The sequence below is a fragment of the Agelaius phoeniceus genome, chromosome 16 (assembly GCF_051311805.1).
Source record: "Agelaius phoeniceus isolate bAgePho1 chromosome 16, bAgePho1.hap1, whole genome shotgun sequence".
NCBI lineage: Eukaryota > Metazoa > Chordata > Aves > Passeriformes > Icteridae > Agelaius > Agelaius phoeniceus.
The window spans coordinates 12,132,501-12,147,894 of NC_135280.1; the positions used below are offsets into that span (position 1 = coordinate 12,132,501).

General features: G+C 37.9%; 1 protein-coding gene across 43 annotated transcripts in view; it reads right to left on the reverse strand.

Annotated features, from left to right (window-relative positions):
• The window catches only part of RBFOX1 (RNA binding fox-1 homolog 1), a 1,204,921-nt gene that overhangs the window by 3,043 nt on the left and 1,186,484 nt on the right, over nucleotides 1-15,394 (reverse strand). For 34 of the 43 annotated variants that reach the window (XM_077187091.1, XM_077187084.1, XM_077187083.1 and 31 more), the window contains one exon: nucleotides 136-211. In XM_077187091.1, coding sequence (XP_077043206.1) covers nucleotides 136-211 — 76 coding nt within the window. Of the gene's footprint in view, nucleotides 1-135; nucleotides 212-11,718; nucleotides 11,772-15,394 lie in introns of all 43 variants that reach the window. The other 9 variants (XM_077187090.1, XM_077187093.1, XM_077187089.1 and 6 more) reach the window with 1 other exon arrangement.

Below are 15,394 nucleotides of genomic sequence, written 5' to 3' on the forward strand. Positions count from 1 at the left end.
CTGCCGTTAGCACAAGAGACAAATTCAATTAACTAAAAGTGAGAAGATGTCAACCGTGCTAAGATCCAAGCAGAGAGTGGAGCATGGGGAGGTGGGAGAGACAGTGATGAGGAAGAGGAGGAAACCATCACTTACCACGGCACCAACGCCGTAGGTGGCTGCTGGAGCAAGTGTGTGGTGGTAGGGGTCTGCAGCATAAACTCGTCCGTAACTGAAAAGAAAATAAATGTAAGATTAATGGAAAAAAAAAAAAAGTTAAAACCAGATATTATTGATATAAACAAAATGGTTGCAATGAAATTTTCCATTCTAGCGGAATTCCTTACGAATAAACTCACTGTACAGATTCTAAAGCAATGTCCTTTGGGAAATGCTAAGGTTACAAATGACAGTAAATGTATAATTAGCTTTATGAGACTGTTAGGAATCAGCAGAGGCTGAGGAGAGGGGGCTGTGGAGCAATGGCAGCACTGGTGTCAGGATGTGCACACTCCTGCTCCTCCTGCACAGCACACACACACTCCTGCTCCTCCCTAAAACCCAGCACAGCTGAAGCCTCAGCTTGCAGGCCCAGCTTCCTGCTACAACCAGCCAAAGCCAGTGATGGGAAAATCAGATTTCTGGCATTTCTCCCCACACAAAATCCTTATGGCTGAAAGTACTTCAGAGCTGCTTTCCCTGAGTCCCTGGTGCCTCACCTTGGCACACAGAGCTTTGCTGCCCAGCCTGGGGAACACAGGGAGCCCCCTCAGTGAGATGGACCTGCCAGCCAGAGACAGCCTCCACTGCAAGTGTCTCACATATTTCCCATAATCAAACAATTTGCATTTGCTCTCAGGTGTCACATAGACCAACAAAAGCAATCTTGTAATTACAGTGCTGTCTTGAATACAAGGGCTAATGCAGCAAGCAAGGTTTAACAATGCCCTTGGTAGCTCTTAAAATAAATAAAAAAAAAAATTGGTTTTTAGTCTTATGTGAACAGTAACCACAGACTGGTCTCATTCTCTGTAACTACCTTCTTTTTCAAATTCATGTACAAACTTACTTTTTTTTTGAAAAGAGGACAATTGTTCTATTTTATTATCATATATTTGCTCCTCCACAAGCAGAATCTGATTAGTGGATTCTGAGCTAACCAGCTGAGGGAAAGCTGAGAAAGGAATGTTTCCATGGCATATGCAATCCTCCACCACCCACTACTGTGGGTCCTGGATGTGAGGTAGAGAAAAGGACCAAATTATCTGCACTACACATTCCCACCTACCCAGAGACATCTTCAAGGAGGGAGCAGAAATTACCATAGACAATAAATCCTTAATTCTCCATCTCACTGAGCCAACATTTCCCAGATTATGAGGCATTCCTTTCATATGGAAATCCAGCAAATCACCTCCTGTGACAACTCTGCCCACTAAAGTGCTCAGTATGGAAAAGACAGACTGAACATCCCTGTCTCTCACTCTCTGCACAAACATAGGGCCCCACACTCAGAGAAATCAAATGCCTTCCTTTTCCAAGAATACATAACCACACATCTTGATGGAAAAAACCAAAAAGTAGAAAACAGTTCAGTAAGAACAAACTTCCAAGTGTACAGGTGCTCATATTCAGCATTTTGAATTAGACTTTTTTTTTTTTTTCCCCAGCAGGAGTGCAGCATTTTCAGCAAGTGTAAGAGTATCTATGTTCTTATAAAGCATTCTAAAGCCTGGATGTTTCACTTCAAAGTGCAACCATTGTATCTGAAAGCCTCCAGTTGTACTGCCCTGTTTGCTTAGTAAATCCAAATTCCTATGAAGGGATAATACATTAAAAATGAATGAATTTATTTAAGCACCCCAAGTTCATGAGTGTGGGCTCTGTATCTCACCCCACAGCTGTGTTTGCTTTAGATTTGGGTAGAGAAGTCTTCATTGCTATCAGAGGGATACATGAAATTCCAGGGCTAGCAGTGTGTTAGGCAATTGCTTTCCTTAAGACCTGGTCTGAAACTCAGGAAAATATGTGTAAAAGGCTTGTGTAAAATACATTAGTTCTTCTTTTTCTTCCAAAGCACTGATGAGTAAGGGATTCAAATTTTATATCTATTCTATTTAAATACTTGGCATCCAAGAACACCTATCTTAAGAAATTATCCAAGAAAGGAAACGGGCAATTCCCACTGGAAAAGCAAGGGAAGGAAAGCAGCTCACATCAGTCTGTGTTGGGTAAAGGACTTGGTGACTCTCTGAGCTGGAAAAGCAGTCTGAGAGTTCTCTGAGCAGGCTTGACACACTCTGCACCTCTCTGGTAGGAAGAACTTCCATAACCCTCAGCCTTGGAACCTCCACAGTAGGATGCAACCATGATTTGAAATACTCAAGAACAGAATCCCTTGTGTCTCTTTTACCTGCACTGAAGGGAAGAAGACACTACTGCTCTATGCCAATTTTTAAAGTATCATTATTATTTTAATTCTTCCCAGCCAAATTTCATTCCAACAGTAAGAAAATATCTAGGAAGGGAAAATGATTAATTTAAAGGCAGACATATTTCCTTCATGTCCTTAGCAACATGCAAGAGGAATTGCATATACTATTATTTTACACGCTTTATGCCATGATTATTACTTTTATATCAATGGAAAGTAGTATATTTCCTTGGTTTTTATTTTTTCCTGATTATCTGGTATCGCTGCAATGCTGAGCAAGGGCTGTAAATCTCTATCTGTAAAAAATACATTGATTTTGGTCCAGTGCTAGGGCTGGATTTTGCCTCCATCCCACTTCCCAATCCTGCAGGACCCTGGGCTGTGTCCCACTGCCTCACAACCAGAATCCAAGAGGCCACCTAGGATGGCATCAAGTAGCCCAAATGCAAGGGCCTCTTGTAAGGAAGGACCAAGCCTGGATACCAGGGCTCAGGCTGTATTAAATTATTATTACATTTAAGCCAGCTGCTGAAGTAACTGTCAAGTTTACAACATTGATGCAATAAACCATGTTGCTAATAATATTATTATATCAATATTCAACAGAAATCTTGACCACTGATGGGAAAAATATGGATAAACATGCACATTAAGCAATTTCAAAGGATGAAAATATGACTGTTTCAACCCAGTATTGACTTCTGAGTACATTTTTATTACCCTTTTTCCAAAGCAGCAATGACTTATTGTCAGTGTTTTACATGGCTTTTTCCATCCTTCTATATAAACCATGTCTCTTTTCATAAAACAAGAGTGGTGAAGAAATCCTAATGTGAGAACTGTGACCAAAGTTAATCCTTGCTCCTTAAAAAGAATGGTTTATATTTATATTATAATAATGCTAAAGCTTTTACTGTGATATTAACATAGAAATGTTACTGCAGAATTAGTGATGCTTATATTCTTGTTGAAACAACAAACACTTGTTTTTCTTTTACAGGATATTGAAATTCCACTTAAACAAATATGTCCAATGTAAACACAAAATAAAATGTAAAAAGAATCCTTCCAAATCTTCTGTAAAAGAAAATATATAAAATTAAACTGCACAATTTTCATTTCTGCACGCTCCTGAATACACTTGACATACGTAAGCACAAACATGGATGAAAATATTTCCAAAGGGGAAAGAACACATGCTCAGATATTATCTGTGAAAAAGATGCATTGAAATTCCTCTGTGATGAATAGACTTTTTTTTTTTTTTCTCCTCAGGGTGACCTCTACCTTCAGAATATGATGGTTTTATTATGATTAATAAATTTCATTTCCACAGAGGAAAGGAACAGTGTCAGCTTAAACTTAAAGCAAGTGGGTTTCTTTTTAAATGCTAATTTTTAAACACGCCCTTGCATGACACGAAATTTAGAAGCTCAGAAGGTTAGCAGAATAGATTCTGATTTCCAGGCTGAAAATAGGAAGAAGGATTTAAACTATATTGTCACACTGCAAATCAGTGAGCTGCTTCAGTCCCACACACACTGCTATGCCAGCCTGCTTGCTCCTCATTACAATTAGTGGCATTTAAATGCTTTGTGATCATTTACACTGCAAATTATCATTCTAGGTAAACAACTTACTGAAATTTAGGACGTGCCAATGGTAAGGTGGTGAATAAATTAATAGTCAATGCCATTCTCTGGGTATTTCACAGGATGATAAAACAATGTAGCCAAAGCAATATGCACAAATTCTTGTCTCAGAACACAGCTGATGAACAATTTTGATGCATCACTAACTAGAACAAGGTGTGCTCCTCTATTTTCCACTGTATCTGGGACAAGCATTCAGGGCAGCATGAGGAAAAAACACGTTTGCTAGCATTTTGCTAACATACTGACACTGGTTCTTAAATAGCTGGACAAACAACTTCCTGGGAAATAAATGAGAAAAAACCCCAGTGTAGCCATGCTAATTTCTATAAATGTAGCCATAAGTAATTCACCAATAGATGGCATGATCTTTACTTATGCTATGCCTTAATTTCTTCAACCATTTTCAGCAGAGGGTTGAAAAATGCTAAAGCACTTAAAAATGCTAAAAAATGCTAAAATAAAATGACAATTTGTTGGTTTTTTTTTTTTTTTTAAGTAACTTAAAAAGGGAAAATGTAGGATTTATTTTGTTAGGGCCTTTGAAAGGGAGTATCTCTCTAAGTAATCAGTAGTAGGTGTTGTTGAAATCTCTAAAAATTGGGGAATTCTGTGCCTGTTTGATCATCAATGCCATTTCAGGATTTTAAATTCCCACACCTGGGACAGACAGTGGAGCTCCAATACTGGCGACATTTAGAAGCTCCTAAATAACATACACACTAACAAATAAGGAAAAATTCACCACATAAAATATGAACCAAGTTAACACATTTTCCAAAAGTGATTTGAGAGATATAGAAGGAGAATTTTAAAGAATTTGATACACTTGTTTTACTTATCATTATCAACTGCCCTCCATTTTTTCAAATCTAATATTGCTGGAGGAACTACAGAAAATTATGAACCTGCTTAAGAGGTATAAAGAGAGAAGTTAAAACTTGGTCACTACTTCAGATCAAACCCTGACCTCAGCCATATTTCAAGCAAAGCTGTGTGCCACTGGGAAGCTCATCTTTCTAAATTTGCCCCAATATTATCCACTCCTTACCCACTCAATTTCAACTGAACAATCAAATAATAAAATTGTTTCTGGAAGGAATACAAGGAAAACAAGTTTACCTGGCCTAAATACCACATAAATGCAGAAATTATTCCAATAACTGACTTGGTGCTCTTCCTCTTGGTCACACCAGTCACACACCACACTGCTGAGCAGTATTTTGGGCTCAATGGGTCGAACCTGTGCAGCAGGTTTAACCTAAAATTTAACCTAAAATTCATCATTTAACCTAAAATTCAACCTTTAACCTAAAATTCATCCCACTGTGGTAGGATGGTGTCTGCTTGTGGTGTTCAAAGAATGTGCAAACAACCAATTAACTTCATTTTAGATATTAACACCAAGGGGCTCCGGGCATTTCAGGCACCTGAATCACCAACAGGTCTCTCTCTACCTCAGAAGACAATGAACAAAGATGTCTCTGAAGTTTTTACTTAAGTTTAAGGAAACTGAAATCTGCTGATAGAAACAATTTCCAGGCATTTGCCTTGATTGGAAAGGTTAAGAATGCTGAAGTTCTCCTTGGCAAGCGTTGAATGCACGCTATCAAACACGGAGGTCACTGTACAAGGCAGGACCATCACATACTTTATTCATAGCATCCTCCTCTTCCATGACCTATAACGTGCTACAGATTTGTGATGTGGAGCAGAGAAAGGATTGGGAAGTGACAGGCAGCACAATAAAGAGTGAAAGTTCCAGATGTACTGCAGGGCTGAACTCCTGTGTGCCTGCAGAGCCAGAAGGGATTTTTATCACTACAGCACTAACACATCCCTAGATTTTCTCAGAGATAAGAAACTTGACCAGGGTCTACCATGGGTAGAGGGCAATAATGAAAGGTTTCCATGAAAGGATGTTCATAAATATGTCTTTGATGAAATATTAAAAGCATTGTTTACTTTTCCTGCAAGTTGGGGAAAAGAGAAAGTAGAGAAGCCTATGCAGACTTTTCTGTAGAGATGAATTTCCAATTCTTGGCTGCTTACTTATGTATGTCACGTCTTAGTTTGGCCAGTTAATTTCCTTGCTAATTGACAGGCATGTTTTGCAGAAGTTTCACTGATGCTCAGATGTGGTTTTAATTTTGCTTCTGTTTGCTAGCCCGTATCTTCTTTGAAAATTTGTGAGATGCTTGCAGCCAGCCAAAGCTGAGCTGCCATCTTCTAAAACATTTAAATGAACATGATTGATACTGGTTAATTTGCAGAAACATAGAAGGGTAACAAACAGCAGCACAGGTGACTTTCTCCTAAGCTGATGCTGGATACCTGCAAACTGCAGCAATCCTAGGCACAGATCTCAGCTTAAGATCTCTCATTTAGTTTCAGTCTTGCTGTGTGGATTTCCACCAGGGTGGGAATTGAAGCTGATGCCTAGTCAAAAGTCAAACAGAATTCTATGCACCACCACCTTTCTGTGTAGCTTCTATCCAATAAACTTACATTTTATATAAACTTATTAAAAAAAGCCACTGGGGAATCTGAGGCTTGCCATCAGGTGACACCTAAACCCAACTCTATTCCAGTGAAAAGAAAGCATTTCTTAGGTCTGTAAAACACTTTCTTATTACTATTGCTGTTATATTTAGGGCAATAAAGCTTGAAGAAATTCTCACCTAGTGCAATAATAAATAAACTGAGTACATTATTTATAAAATTTCAAAGCAGTCTTTTGTGATCATGTATAAAGTTCTGCAACCATAGCGTTGTTTTATGCGTTATTTATAGCATTGCTTTATTTATTTGCAATATGATAATCTCAAGATATTAGAAGTGAATCCTTGCTCATTTAATGGACTTGCATACAGGCATCCATACATGCACACACACACATCATCTTTCATGTGCTCTATTTTCAGCCTACCAGAGAAAAACCAATCTAATTGCTTCATTAAAAAACCAGCCCAGCAGGAGATGCACACGTGCCTACAGGCACTTGTTGAGGACAAACACAGATAATTCACTATTTCTGTTATCAAAGGAGCTTCACATTGCAAATCCTCCATTTACAAACGACAGGACCTCAGCTTTCCCTAATCTTGCGGAGTTGTCACGTGTGAGCAGCCATGCGGGCTGACCCAGAGCCGCGAGCACCGGGCGGGCAGGCTGGCACACAGACAGTGACAGCCAGGCTGACAAACAGGAGCCCATCAACCTTCATCAAAGGAGAACAGGGGCTCATCAAAGTGTTTACTGATTTTTATCAACTGGTCCAATAGCTGAACATCTTCAGCACACGACTACCCGGAGCAGTAAAAGCTGTGACAAATGGAATTCCATATAAGGAACTATTTATAGCAGCAGTAAATGCGAGTTTAAACTGCCAACATAAAGGACACTTGAATTTATAGAAGAAGTTTAATTTTGTGCATTAGTGCAACATTTCCTAGTCTTTCCGGAGCAAAAACTTCACTATCTGCCATTTTTCACAGGGAACAGCAGTACAGCCTTAAATAAATACTAGAACAGAAACCATACGATGCTCCTTCATCTTCATTTTTTATTTGATTAGCAGAAGAGCACAGCATCATAATAAAAGCATCTCACAGAAAATGGTTCTTTTCCCAAACTGCTTCATGAAATGAAGTCAAACCCATTGGCAGCAATAGTAAAAGGTAAGAACCTCTCTCAACTGAGCATATGTCTTCACACAGTCATTCTAACAGGCTGAAGAAACACCTCTGAAGCTGCATTCTTCCCAAGAGTTTGGATTGAACTCTTTCAAATTCCATTTTAAGAGTATGGTCTAATCACTGTCGCCTACCAGACACATGAACAGGTCAATGAGATGCATGCAAATTTGTCTGGCAAAAATCTGCCCAGCTGCAATTACTTATTTACCTACCCTGGCAGAGGTAGGTTTGCCACAACAGGCACTGCAGCCACTCTAAGCACTTCATCAAACATTAATTTGTTTTAAACCAGTATCTCCATATTTGCTATTGTTCGATGAATTAAATTTGTGGCAGTGTTAGTGCTGACAGGTTAATGATAGTATACAGGGAAATTGCAATGATTGGAGCAATTTCATTTGTTAAAAATGGCCAATATTCTCTTCAAATATTTCAATAGCACAAACCCCGCGGTTTGCTTGTTGAAGCTGCTTGCTTTTATTCAACATCTTTGCTGGAGTTATGAAGTTAAATCTTTCAAAATGTTTAATCTATTTTGGAGACTGTATCTTTCACCAAATGGAGGTCAATAACTTAATTTATGACTGTCAACTTCTAAAGCTTTATAAAGCATTTCTTTTGCTTGCATGCAGACACACACAGAATCCTTTCTCCTGGGACTGATTCTGCTCAAAAATGTAAATAAATACAGTCACAATTGGACAGGTGTTATATCCACTTCCACCATACTTCATTCCAAATTCAGCTTTATATAAACCCTTGCCTTTCTCTCTGTTATTTCAAAATCATAAACTGCAAATACTCTTGGGAGAAAAATAATACCAAGCATACATCAACACTGGATTTTTTTTTTGCTTCTACATAAAGGCTGGATAATAGTTAAAAACTGGAAGAAGAGAGAGAGATAATATAAATATAAAATAATAATCCTGTCCCATTTTTACACAAAAAATATAAAATGTCATTTGCAGGTACATGTGAGAATGCACTTGCAAAAGACACTAAAAATGCTTTTTCTTTCCAAACTATGAATTTTGATGTTACAAAACCTAAAAGAGGAAACAGAAAAATAGATTGAGCACTGATTTGAAAAATTCACTAAGAATGCTAAAGCTGCAAAATGAACAATGTTCTGCAACCAACAAGTAAATAGGCCACAGGTTTATTCTGGGTCTCATTCTGATTTATCCAGAGACTGGCAGGGCAGCTGCCCATTGCCCCCATCAGACAAGAACCCCAGGATTACTCCTCCCCTAGTGCAACTACAGTCAGCAATTTGCTCAAGGAAGGTCCTCAGAGATCCTTGTTAAAATTCCATCATCAAGCCAAGAGGAGTTTCTCATAGTTTCCCTGTCTCTTTTCTAGTTCAGATCTGCTTGCAAACCCTTTAATCATGTCTGCCAGAGAAGATCTATCCCAGAAGTGCAGAACTTCTCTTCTGAACAGTAATTATTTTTAGCCTCAGAATGCACTGGATGCAATGAAGAGTGAAATGCTTTTAAATTTCCCATGGAAGGATCCCTCTGTCAGAGAGCTGAGGAGGCTTCCCTCTGTCATGTGCATTCAGGAACAGACAGAGATACACAAACAAAAATGTGTTTATGGACACAAATCACTCATTAACACATTCATCTATTCAAGATTACTGTATTACCAAATAAAAAGAGATACAAAGATACCATGTGGCTGAGGGCTAAGTATCCTCTGGCAGGAATGATGAAGGATTGAGAAGAAAAGAATGAATATTACCAGCAGAACCACCCAAGAGCTCCCATTTCCAATTGATGATCAAGCTCCAACCAAAGCATTACTTGTTATATATTACTGTTTGAAATCCACAAACACACCCATCCTTTACAGGGAGGCAATACAAACGTATATATACTCACATTTCAAACATTGAGCATGTTTATAAGTATCTTCACTTGATATCAACTTTACAAACACAGTAGAATTACTGTCATTGAGCTTAGGAGCACTAAAAAAAGCACTATAAAATCACACTACAGCTGATTTGCATGCATCTGAAAAATCACAGGAAGGTTAGCTTTGGTTCTCAGAGTATCTCTATTTTTGCTCCATGTATTAAAACATCAAACATCAGATAATAAAAATAGTTGAAGTCAACTTACAAATCCAAAAGACCAAATTCAACTTTAGCAATTTGACTCACAGGAATATGGGCTGGAGAATTACTTTTTTATGAAGCCAAAAGTCATTTAAATTCTATTACTGAAACTTAGGTATATAAGAAACAGCAGGTACAGGCTTTTCATCACCTTTCTCCTTCATATTTAGTGCAAAAAAAGTCACCTATAGTCACCTGTGATGGATGTGTTTATCAAATGCTCAAAACCATGCCTTGCAAAAATACCTTACTGTTGAATCAATTCAACATAGGTAATCAACTGGTAAACTGAAAAGTTTTACTTAGTACACACAGAGATCCATTTCCTTTTATGTAAAGTTCACTGAAGGCACTTATAAATTAAATTTATATTTTACATAAATAATATATTTTTGATTGGAATTCTAAAAAAAAGTTGTATATGGAATATCTGCAATAAAGTCATGGGCACTTAAACTGTGCCTGAATTGAGAGAGAAAAATTTCTTTACTAGAACACGAATTATTGCTTAGAAGGGTTCACTTTGCAAAACTGGACCCACAGACCCCGCATCTAACTCAAAAATTACAAGTTCAAAAATTGCTAAAATAAATATTTTATTCTTACTTAGCAAAGCTTAGATTTACAAATTAGCAGCCTCCCTACCACAGCTCTCTTCAATGAAGAGCTGAGCAGGAAGCTCAAGTGGAATAACCAAAGTCAAAATCCAAGTTGAGTGATATGAAGAATGTGACAAATGTTGGCTTCTCAAAATGCATTTACTTCATAATTTATAGGACTTGGAAAAATCTATGTTAAATCAGGTTTAACTACAGAAGAACTTTTCAGATTACCACCAAAAGTGCTTCATAGAAATTAAGACAATTTTATCATATTTTGGGTTTATCTATGATCATCTTTTCCATAAATAAATGTTCTCTATTTGTTTCTATGTAGATAACCATAAACAGAAATCTCATCACCTTTCATTTATTTCTGCTAATAAAAAACTCTATCAGCAAACACTTCTTAATACCAACATTTGATTTCACACTATATACCCTTTCATCCTTCAATATGAGAAGTTCTATGAACTTGATTTTTTGCACAACATCATTTGCAGAATAAGCCCCAGCACCATTACTATTTATTTTAGCCTTTTGATTTCTTATGTAGCAACATAACACCATCCTTACCTGAATTAAGACTAAGCTTGTTCAAATTCTATTGCTTAAAAGAGAGAAAAACCTCTTGACATATTCAATATATTTAAATAATATAAATAAACCTTTTCAAAACATTGTTCATTCTTCTGTACCCATGGCTTACAACATGACAGTACATGGAGACTTTTTACTTACTAGAGAGCGATCCTCTGAAGGCACAGACCCTCTCTCCCACTATCTCATCCATAGGATAGACTTTGTGAGTGCTTTAGGGTCTGCAATACCCTCGTGGGCATCATTTGCCCCCAACGAGTTGGAAAGAAAATTGTACCATCTATAGCACTTACAATGTCCTGCACACATCTAAGCCTTGGCTCTTCTCACCACTTCTGCTTGGTTTGACTTCTGAAAGTCACAGTCCTAAAGCTTTTATCACAAGGTTTAACACATCCTTGCTCTCTAGGCCGTACCATAAACTGGAAACAAAACACCAAAGTCAGCAAAATAACCTAATGGCTTTTATATGGCAGAACCTATAGGCTGAAGCTATAAATTCATTAAACTATCCCCAAGATTTATACACTATGGACTTTCCTAGGCTTTGTCTTACGATTAAATGCAGCATGTGAAAAAGGATATTGAGACCTGGATGGATGCATCAAGAAGTATCAATGATTGTTACCTGCAGAGGTGTTACAAGAAATTTCATCTGCTGCAACGAAGACGAATTGATTTCTGCAAGAGAAGATAAAATTCACAATACTGCTTGCTGACTGGGAAATGTGCTAGCTGCCAATTGACTTGATGTTTACAGATGGGGTAGGGGAAGGGTGCTTAATTTTAATGAATGTAGCAAGAAAAAGTGTTGAGTACTACAGAGTTTATAAGGATCATGAGGTAGACATGCTGGGATCTTTTAAATGAAATAATGGTGACATTTGGATATGGACTATGTACAAACTCTTGCATTGGAAGCTTCATGTTTAGTGTTACAGATATGTCAATATATTTATGAAGTCTAATAAAAATAAAACAATATATTGAGATTAAAGGGCACTACTGCAAAATATGTAAAAAGCGCTTTTGAAAAAAAATTAAACTGCAATTTACTTTGTGCGTCTGAAAGGAGGATATTGAAATTAAAATATTTTGCTTTTTCTATGTCTAATATGACTGCAATCAGAAAATTATTTTTTCTGCTATTTATTAAAAAAAGACATAGTATATTCTCATATACTGTCATCCAAATACATAGAGAAGTCTTTTGCAGAATCTTAGGAGAATAAGCTAGAGATATGAGTAATTTAATATAAACCTTCTCTTGCAAAATTCTTTTTTAAACCAGGTAACATAACAAGAGAAACGCTAAATGCACTATTATTTCAAAATGCAGAAAACTTCATTATGGCACAAATCCTGTTGTCCTTTCTGAAATCCAGGCAACCAGGATTTGTGTAAGTGGAAACCATGTTGAAGAATTAACATCCAATGATTCCTTTATGAGCACATCCACAGCTGCCTCGGGGTGTTTCTGCGTTGGGCAGGGTTAATGAGCCCGGGTGCAGAGTTAACACCCGGGGCTGGTTTCCTCCCAAGCCCCTGCACTGCCAGGCACAGCAAAAACCTGACCCTGAGCTTTGCACAGCCTTAATGCCAGCCTAGCAGCCAGGAGCCAAAGGATGCAGGCTGAGGAGTGCCTGGGAAAACAGCTCTGCAAGCTGGGAGTGCTGAGCATCCTCCTGAAAACACCATGCAGCAGCAAACGTCCCTCAGGGGCAGCAAAACCTGCAGGAGCTAAGCCCTAAGGGAGCAAAAATCTATTTCTATGACTTCCCCTCCAAGGTAGCAAGAGATTTGAAATTCTCGTTTAGAAATCTGTGAACCTTGTTACTTAGAGGTTCAGATTCTAAGGGGGGGGAAAAAAAAATAAATGCAAAACAAAGCAAGGAATCTGCAATCTGCACTGCAGGGACAGGATTGCACAGGTCCAAAAGCAGAGCATCGCTTCTGCCCTAGCAGAAACACTGACACTGGTGAGCTTAGTGATCAAATGGCTCATTCTTGCATTTTCAACTGTTCATTAAGTTCAATTAACAGCTCTTCTCTTTATTTTGCCATCTGCAACAGTTTCAGGAGCTAATGAAATTTACCTAACAAGTAATGCTAAATACACAAAGTAAAAAAAAAAAAAAAACAAACAAAAAACAAAAAAACAAAGGGGGATAAATATTACATTATAAATACAGAGCTACTCTGTATTTTATAGGTAGCATAATTTTTCACTGTATTTACTGCTACCACCTCTGTGATAATTATAGACAGGAAAAAGTTAGATGCTTGCCTAAAAAGCCAGTGGCAATGCTGATTTACCAGCTACTGTTTTACAAAAAATCCTTCTGACTCATTTCTGGGAAGTTGTTAAACTGCCCTCTCATCTAAACGAAAAAATCACTTTTCCTTAAAAACTGCCTCTAAAGTGGTTACTGAGAAGTTCCTTTTGTTCCTCTCAGTTCAGAACACTGGAACATTTAGGCACAGAGTCTCTATTTTTAGATGTTAAAATGCAGAATTATCTGCAAGGGTAATATGCTAGTACCTCCAGGAAGACCCCAGAACACTAATGCAATTTATCCTTTGGAATACAAAATATTATTTAAACTATTTTGAAATCTTACTCTTTTTTAACTGAGTCTTTTCTAACTGTGAGCAAAAAAATAAATTTTAAAAAAATTAAATAAACCCAAAGTGATACCTATTTAAAATAACAGCTACTATAAACAACTCTTGTTAGACTGCTTCATAGGAAGAAAATATTTTGCTTTTGTAAAATGAATTTCATAACTCCACACATAACTTTTAAAAATATGAAGTTACAAATCGGTCAGCATAGCAACTGTGAGAATGACAAGACCAGAGGCTGGAGTCCAATAAGCCAGTTCAATATTTTATAACTAATTAGGTGGATTTTGTAGCAATTCCTGGAAATTCTTAAGCACTTGGATGGCTTTAATGCCCTTACACTGGCAGGATTTATTGAGCTAAATTCCATAATGTTGTTTGCATAGACTCGGAGGGGAAATTGGTCATCAGAGGCATCACAGAATGCACAGCTGATGGCTGCAGCAAGGGTTAATCCTCTGTGTGGGCAACCCCAGAAGGAGTCCTTAGGAGGGAAGGTGGCTCTGTGGGACACCAGATCCCTTCTGTCCTGAGGCAGGAGGGGAGCAGAGGTGCCAGGGACAGCTCACCTTGCCCAGTGCCCTGCAAATGGGGAGTGTTCCCTTTAAAGAGCAAATCTCTGCACCAGCTCTGTCGAGCATGCAAGGCTTGAAAACCTCACAAGGAAGATATGATGAAAATTCATGATGCATTTTAGGCTGGTTTAGTGTTCCTCATCACTGCTACACTTGAAATGATTCAAAAAGGTGCAGGAATTGTAAGCGGACCCAACTTTATTATACAATAAGCCCTGCTCAATTAAGATACAGAATCACTTCCATAATTTAATTTGTGTATTAACAGTGAAAGTCTAGGACCAAATTTTTACTGTTCACTGGTTAATACTTCAGATGTAAAAGAGAACACTGATTTAAATAAAAGAAACTTTTTTAAATAAAATTTTAAAAGTTGTTACTGGCTGTGAGAGCCTAAGAAAAAAGAATCAAAAAACTAAACAAACCTGAAAGGATAACACGATAAATACATTGACCTGAATGCTGGCTATATCCAACCTGCCAGATCCTCACACCCTGGGCTCAGTGCAATCCTTTGAAGTGCAGGAATGGCACCTTTTGGCAGTCTGAGCCCTCTGGTGTGTCCCAGACAGCGTGGGTCAGCAATCTGTGCTGCTGGGACTCCAAATGGCCGGGTTCCATCCCAGCAGCTCCTTCCCAAGGGCAAACACTCTGCTACTACTGCTTCTCTCAAGCCCATCTATCAATTTTTATCTCTTCTAGCAAATTGAAAACTAACTCATTTTTTACCAGTGTGGTAATAAAGATGGTTTTAAATTTTGGAAAAAAAAATGTTTAAACATTTGATATATATCCTGAATTCAAACAAGAACAGAAGGGGAAGACAACAGAAGTACTATTATGTGATTTAGATGTGCTTTCTTCCTTTGGGGCAGTTATTGAACCTGCATCACACCATCTTCAAAGGTTTGAATATGTTGTAATTTCCTCTGCTCCATTCCCTGTAGTCCCTTTGGCAGTAACAAATGTGTGCCCCCAGGGCCCCACATCTGACAGAAACCTCTCTCTTTTGGCACCTGCTCTTTCTATCCAGCAGACCTTTTCCATTTCCAATACATTACATGCTTGCTTTCTCCTTGAAACTGTTTGGTGAAAACATGCCAT